This window comes from Sander lucioperca, chromosome 19, assembly GCF_008315115.2.
Source record: "Sander lucioperca isolate FBNREF2018 chromosome 19, SLUC_FBN_1.2, whole genome shotgun sequence".
In the NCBI taxonomy this organism is placed as follows: Eukaryota; Metazoa; Chordata; class Actinopteri; order Perciformes; family Percidae; genus Sander; species Sander lucioperca.
The window spans coordinates 21836414-21844288 of record NC_050191.1 but is presented as its reverse complement, the minus strand read 5'-3'; the positions used below and the strand labels follow the sequence as shown (position 1 = coordinate 21844288).

At 39.2% G+C, this 7875-nt stretch overlaps 1 protein-coding gene across 1 annotated transcript in view; it reads right to left on the bottom strand.

The window, feature by feature from the left end:
• LOC116041965 (centrosomal protein of 128 kDa) overlaps window positions 1-3628 on the bottom strand; it is a 91962-nt gene extending 88334 nt beyond the window's left edge. Inside the window, exons 1-2 of the mRNA XM_035995294.1 lie at window positions 3465-3628; window positions 3232-3342 (exon numbers count right to left, since the gene is read on the bottom strand). Coding sequence (XP_035851187.1) covers window positions 3232-3240 — 9 coding nt within the window. The 5' untranslated portion in view covers window positions 3241-3342; window positions 3465-3628. The remainder of the gene's footprint in view (window positions 1-3231; window positions 3343-3464) is intronic.
• Between the last annotated feature and the right edge of the window lie 4247 nt (window positions 3629-7875).

The following is a 7875-nucleotide window of genomic DNA, read 5'->3' as shown; positions in this document are numbered from 1 at the left end:
GATGTTGGAAAGTGGACTCTAAAATTGTACTTTCATGTGGCTTATACCTGAACAAAATTGATGTATCACTTTCGTAGATTCATAAAATATTTGTGTACTTGTGTTCTTTGTGTTATTGTGAGTTTTTTTTAATGATACCAAATACTTTTACTTTCCCTTTTTTTCACATTGATCAAGCAAAACAGTTTGCAGAGGCATGTCCTCCTCTCCCGAGAGCATGTGATCCAATTACAAAAGTAAACACAAGACATATTTGGATTATTAGCAATTTTCTGCAAATTACAGACAGGTATGATAATCACAAATATATACTGTTAAAGCCTTGTCTCTCCTCTGGAATGTCATGGTTGTTTTTCTAGCATGATCGTGATATTTTTCCATCCTCTTACGGAAACATGTGACTTATACAATCAGCAGAGATAGCTTTGCCTTCGCCGAGAGAGCTTAAAGCAAATACAGCTGAGACATGTGTGAGCCGTACCGCTGTAACTCGTGCGATACTGAGCCATTATGAGTTAAAGGACACCCTCTGCCAATGGCGGCTTAACATCTGGTTAGTATTTCATCTGCTGGGTGACATTTTTTTCAAGAAAACATACAGATGAACAGGGGGGGACTTTCCAGGAAAGAGGGATCACTTCAGACCTTTTTTAATTTTGCTTGCAAAGTTGGCATGAAGATATTTGACCAGACTGCTGGACAGTTTGTTTCAGTATGGAAAATATAGTACAGCATTCCCAACTGTATACCACTCTAATGCTTTAGTGAGTTTGAAAATCGTTGAAACCTCAAAACTGGAAGGATTTCTAGTTTTAAAGTTGAAAAGATTGAGAGTGGCAGCTGCTCGCTGTGTTCCAGACTTGTCTCACGCTGTAAATTCCGAACAGACCAACAGGACATCATTTTCAGCTGAATGTTTTCCACAGCTTCGTGTCCATCTCCTCCAATCACCCATTCACAACAATCCAGTGTGGACCCTTCAAAAGCTAAGCACACAGAGCTGGAGCATGATGTGCCTGGCTGCATTTGTAAGGGGCCTCCTCCCTTCCACTGCCAGTTCATGTTAACCCACATGTCATACTTGTTGCACGAGTGTGCGCATGTCAGGTTTGATAAAAATCTAAATCACTGCACAATTGCATGGGTGAACACGAAGAGACAGTGGTGACATACCTGCCCTCTGAAACACCTCTACTTAGGATTCATTAAAATGTCAAGTGTTTTCTCAAAGCCATTAGGATTATTATAGTAATAAAAATAATAATAATAATATCAGAGAATATATCAGAGAAATTAAATGAACCGATCGCGACTTGGACTGGATTTATTTTGACATTCTTCACATTACTGGTTCTCAAGCCTGCCTGACCATTCCTCTCCCAGTATTTTAAATAAACCCATCGCCGAGCCGTTCTTCAAATAAGCAGGGCAGGACCCGACGATGCACCTCGCAAACACCAGATTATGTTGCTAAACTCAAAGACAGTGGGAAAAGAACCATGAGAAGGACTGAACAGAGATTTAGAATAGCCTCGGTCGCTCGGAGGAGGTCAGAGTTTTCAAGTATCCATCCAGCGATTATTCCTGGGAACATAAAATCCCTGCATTTATGACGTCTTTCCTTACGTTATTCCACGGGCCAGTAGGCATGGACGGTCCTCTTGTAGAGTCAAGTTTCTCTCTCTCTCACAGAAAACTCTTGAATGACTACTAGAGTGAACCACAGAGTCTAAGTCAGTGAAAACATTGGTCTCTGTGTTGTCTGAGTGGTTCTACTCATCAACCACAAAAGTTTAGGACAAGAGTTTTTAAAGTTTTTACTGCCACCAAACATTTCAGCATGACATGAAGTTGATTCATGAACAATCTACATCCATGCAGGACAATAAGATTCTCACTCTGTTTTATCTTTTAGTGCAGATGTCTAGGTCATTACAAACTAATTTCCATTGCCCAGGTGGAGTGTATGGCATGTGACCAAAATGACTAAAATCCGAACGCCATATTGTTCATGTTCATTAAATGTGTGTAGAAGGAACACCTGGCTAAAGGCCTTTTTTCAATAAAGTCTTTCAATTACTTGTGCACTGATCCTTTCGAAGGACTGTTCTTGCTACAACTTATTTTTTTCAAGATATTCTAATACCAAAAGATGCTGAAGCTGGGGCCTTAAGAAATGGATTAGCATACTTTGAAAGACAATATTGGAACTTTTCTCTTCTGCCAAAGATGATTGGTTCCATCCAGCTTTCCGCACATCATCATTTTTATCAGCAGAGGTGTGGACTCAAAGCAAATGGCTTTAACTTGAGTCAGACTAAAGTCTTGAATCTGAAGACTTTAAATCTGGGTTTTACTCAGAACGAAACTAATTTGTATGACGTGCCGTCTGATCGTGTCAAAAGTGTTCATTGATGTTCCCAAGGGCCTAGGGGACATGGGGTACGCGGGGGACACGCCCCCTGCACTTTACATGACTGTGCCCTATGTCCACCACACTTACAACACGTCTGAGTTGATTTGAACGCACCATAAGTAAGCGACGTGCACGTTACACAGGTTCCGTCAGTTGATTGATAGACTCTTATAGATATAGGCAATGATAAAATAATATATAATAACATATATACAAAAGAATATAGGGAGGAAACCTCATTTGAATATGCAATAATTGGGATCAGTGTATATGATGGAATACTGTAATTAGAATGTGCCAGAGGCTACATAATTTGGGCTATTACGGCCAAAGATTTATTCGGGGGAGGCCTGCCCCTGGACACCCCTACACTAGTTAAATGTTAACAGGTCTCCCATTGGGCAAGATGCGGCAGTAAAAACAGTATGGAACGGTTTATGGAAATGTCAGCGTTTCCATCAATCATAAATTAAATGTAGGCTACTTGGAATCCGCAATTTGGAGAGACAAATGGTACATGATCTTTCAATAAAATTCATCCTCCTGAACAATCTGCCCCCTCACTTCTGAAATTACGGTTACGCCCCTGGCTGTTCCAAAGGACCACACCCGAAAGTCGGACAAGATGCGATTTTCAATACGGGGATTAGTTCCCCGTATTAGTTCAAATACGGGGATAACTGCGTACACTTTCATCTTTCCTCTAACGCATTCATGGTTGTACTTATTTGTACATACAGAAAGTGACAAATGTAATTGTGTAAAGAACAAGAAAATAAGCTTTACAGAAAACCCTGCTTATTTCCTCAACTCACCTGCTCCATCGCTCCGTGATGTTGGCATGCTCGCCGATGTAAGGTGTTGGGGGAAGAGGATTCAGACCATCCAACAAGCACTTCAGTTGGAGCCTACTGCCACCTTCGGACCTGGATTGACAAAAATCACAAAAAACTTGACTTTGATGTGAATACAACTTCACTTGGACTATTTGCACCCTTTGACTTAAAATTAATTGATATCCTTCCCAAGAACAAAGATTAAAATTGACCTCATAAGACAGTGAGCGAATCCACTTCTTCACAAAGGTCATTTTTGACTTGTCATAGTAAGAAAAGCACGGGTGTTACGAACAACATTAAAGGCCCTGACAACCCACACAGGTGTTTTGAGTTAATCTGGCTGATTAGACCTCTCCCCATGTGTGTGGGTGTGTTTAAACTGATTGACTGACATCTTCCTGGTGCTACGTTTACACGTGGCCGGCTATTTTCATAAACGGACATTTCAACCTCTCCGTTTTCAAAAATAACATCGTGCACAGGTCAGTTTTCAGAAAAGTGTTCGTTTACACGTACCCGTGTATATATATATATGCCGTCAAGAGCATGCCAAACCTGTAGGTGGCAGTGTAACCAGAAGCTCAAGCCCACGTTAGCCAATCAGAATCCCGAAAACAACAGCAACGAATCACTTCCTCTCTCTGCTCTTCCTCACTTCCTCGGCTGCCTAAACCTCCGTTTGTCTCAGTTTACATTTGCAAACGTGCAAACGAAGTTTTCCAAAATCTCCACTCTGGCCGGAGTTTTTAGAAAGAATTGTCGTTTTCGGCAAATTCTCCGTTTGCGTGTAAACGAAAGGAAATGTCTTTCAAAGTTTTTCAAAATAACCATGTAAGTGTAAACGGGGTATGAGTCTCCTCTTAGCTTTATGGACCTATTTCACAGCAGACATTTTGACTTGTCATAGTAGGAAAAGCACAGCTGAAGTTGATAACCTTAACGATGGCTCAATTCCATCAAGTGTCCCAGTAAGCTATTTAAATGAGTCAACATGCACAGTACCAGGGCCTCTCCTAAGTGGAATGCAGCCATCATTAATGGTTTTGAATACATCTGTGCTTTTCCTACTATGACATGTCAACATGTCTGCCGTGAAAAAGGTGTATTGCACCTGTTGGGCAGGTCAAATGACACCTTTATCATTCCTTTAGGTAGATGAAGATTTGTGACCTAATACATTCCCATCAAAGCTCTGGCCCCCGTTTAACCTGAGCAGAGGTCTAATCAGTCAGAATAACTGAAAACACCTGTGTGGATGTTCAGAGGCTTTAAAGATTGCTCGGTTCTATTTCTGTGCCATAAAGTTATGACAGTGTGACAATACCAGGACCTTGGAACTGAAGTAGCTACATGGAATTTAACAATGGAGGAAAACCAGGAAAGGAGGAATCTCCATTAGAAATGGAGATAGGCTCTTTGGCCAAAAGAGCTTCACAGACTATGGTAAACTCAACATGCCACAGCCAGCAGGCCTGGCTACTACATTCCACTGAAGCCTACAAACTCTATTTTGCTATGCAGCTGATTGGCAGTCATCATCAGTTAGGTGGTAAGCAGAGAAAGCTATAGAGTCTAAGCTAGACATCTCCAGGGCCTCATTATATGCCTTATTTGCCAGCAGCACAGTCTCTTTCGTCTGAGTGCCCAGGAGTAGCAAGAGGGCCCACTTCATCAGAAGCAGCAATTCTTCCTCCACTAGGTCTGTTCAGGAGGACTGAATAAGTCTTTGTGAAGCGTGATATATTGTAGAATAGGCAGCTTGCCTCAAATCCATTCACAATCACGGGCAAAAATCGCCATGTAGTTTCTGATTCATCTTTAATCCCAGACAGCACCACACCTTTATCTCATAATTACCCACAAGGAAATACACAGGGATAGTATCAGTTTAGTTAGGAATTAGAGGAAAGGCAGGGAGAACGCCCATGCTGAGTATACCCTGACAGCCATCCAGACACTGGATTATACAGCTAGAAAGTGGAATTGAAGACTGGGACTTACACATCCATTTAGCATCAGATGTAAGGAAGCGATTTTCCAACCAGCGCTCCCTGCTGCAGTTGCCAGGATATGTGGAGTAACTCAACTAATTTGAAAATTTTGAAATTAAGATTTGATTAAATAATATATACCCATATTGAGTCAGCTATAACACTTGAAAACTATGTGTTGCATTTCAGCATGTAGTTAGCAAGTGAGCAGAGAAGTGAAAAGTTAGCTAATGGATAAATATAAGCTAAAAGCAAACTGAAATTGCTAAAAGTAATGGAGAAATTGTTAAAATAGTTATCTAACCATAAAAGATAAATTGTTACAATAGTTGGCTAAAGGTAAAGGACAAGTTGTTACAAAAGTTAGCTAACCATAATAGATCAATTATTATTAGATCAATAGTTAGCTAAAGGTAATAGATTATTTCAATAGTTAGCTATTGTAATAGTAATAGATACATTGTTACATTAGTTAAAGTATTGGGTAAGCTGTTAAAATAGCTAGCTAACTGTAAAAAAATTACAATAGTTAGATAAATTTAATGGATAAATTGTTAAAATAGTTAGCTAACAATGAAAAAGTTGTTGCAATAGTTAGCTAACATTAATGGATAAGTTGTTACAATTGTTAGCTATCCGTTATAAATAGTTAACTATTGTTACAATAGTTAAATATAATGGATAAATTGTTACAATAGTTGACTAAAGGTAATGGATAAGTTGTTACAAAAGTTAGCTAACGGTAATAGATAAATTGTTAGGTTAGTTAAAGTGCCCATATTATGAAAAAAACACTTTTTCTGGGATTTGGGGTGTTATGTTGTGTCTCTGGTGCTTCCACACACATACAAACTTTGAAAAAAATCCACCCATGCTGTTTAGAGTGAGATACAGTTTCTGAATGTGTCCTGCCTTCAGTCTCTGGGTGAGCTGTTCAAAATCGGCACGGCTTGTGACGCCACAAGCTGAAACAGCAGGCTAACCGCAACATTAGCTCGTAGCGTTAGAATGCTAACGCTAATGCTAGCATGCTACCTCGTTCTCAATAGCAAAGCACTGCTACAACACACACAAGTTCACCATAATCTACAAAAGAACTACTTACATGTGCGCCCTCATTTAGAAGTCTCCCAGCTAATCCTGCCTTGTAACTGACCGAAGTTGTAGAAACAGCCTTTCTTTTACTGTCTATGGAGCTAGCTAGCTGACATGATCTACATCTGAGCTACTGGCATGTGCAAGTGCAATCAAAGATAGTACAGAAGAAGAAGAAAAGAGATCTCACTCTGTAGCTAAAACAGAGACCAGCTGAAAAGAGGATCTGCAGCAGTGAGAGAGAGCGGTGCAGTACAACAAAAATATGGTGTTTTCTGAAAATTAAACCATGTAAACCTATTCTGGTACGACCTTAAAATACAATTATGAACCTGAAAATGAGCATAATATGGCTGCTTTAAAGCTTTAGTGCGTAACTTTTTGATATTAATGAACGTCCTTTACATTCAAGCCATTGCCAAATGAGTTGCTACAATGCTAATTTGTAGACTATCAGCTCAAGTCTCTCTGTATTTCTCAGTATGGCTATATTTAGAAAATGATGTAGTCCGCAGAAACTCGAGTGAAGATAATTACCTCTGAAGAGTCCATCATGTTTGTTTAATCCTCCGTGGTTACTAGCAACTGCATGGAGGAGTGGGGGCGGTGGGCCGACAGATTTGTTGTCATTACCTAAAATTCATCAAATCATGGGAGCCACAGAAACTACGCACTATAGCTTTAACAGCTCAGGTTCAAATGTCCAGCTCCTGCTGCTCCAAGTGGTAGAAACAAATGTAAACTTGGCTGGACTTTAACATTGGCAGTTCATTGTGAAAAGAATTATAGAAAAAATATCTACTTTTATATTAACACTGTTAAATAACAAGCACATTAGGAAGATGGCGGGTAATGTTGATGAAGGGGTGGAGTTGATCAGATAGGGCTGTGGGGGTAAATCTGACAAAACAAGATAGTATAGCAAGTGCTTGAAGACTATTCTACTTGAATAAAGAGGTTGACAGTGACACTAATTTATTCAACCGTTTTAAATTAGGGCTAAAAATTGACATTGACCTTATGACTTGTTACAAACTTGATTTAATTTTTTTTTAATTAAATGAATATGAACAACACATATCTTATCAGTTAGCACATACACAAGAAAACAGTCAAAGCAGAGAATACATTTTTATAGACATCCTTGTCATAAGCTCACATATTTAATATCAGAAAACTGAAATCAAGTTCAAAAGGCACACGCAACATCCATTGATAAGGAGAACATAGAATAATTAAGCGGTGAGCGGATTAGTTTTTTTGGTTGTGACTAATCATGGAGAGCTACTGAATGCTGTCCTGAAAGCCCGGGTTTTTTCTTTTTCAGTGTTCTACTTGAAATGTGTTGAAAATCTCTCTTTTGGCACATTTGTTATTTGAGGATAATAATGAGCCACTACCAGTGTCAGCCTTTTTATGGCCACTTTGTTTAAGTGTACATAAATCAAAATGGATGCCATTATTTTTAGTACATTGGGGGAAAAAAAATAAAAAATCTAATATTAAATTACCATGATATCATATATGGGAAAAT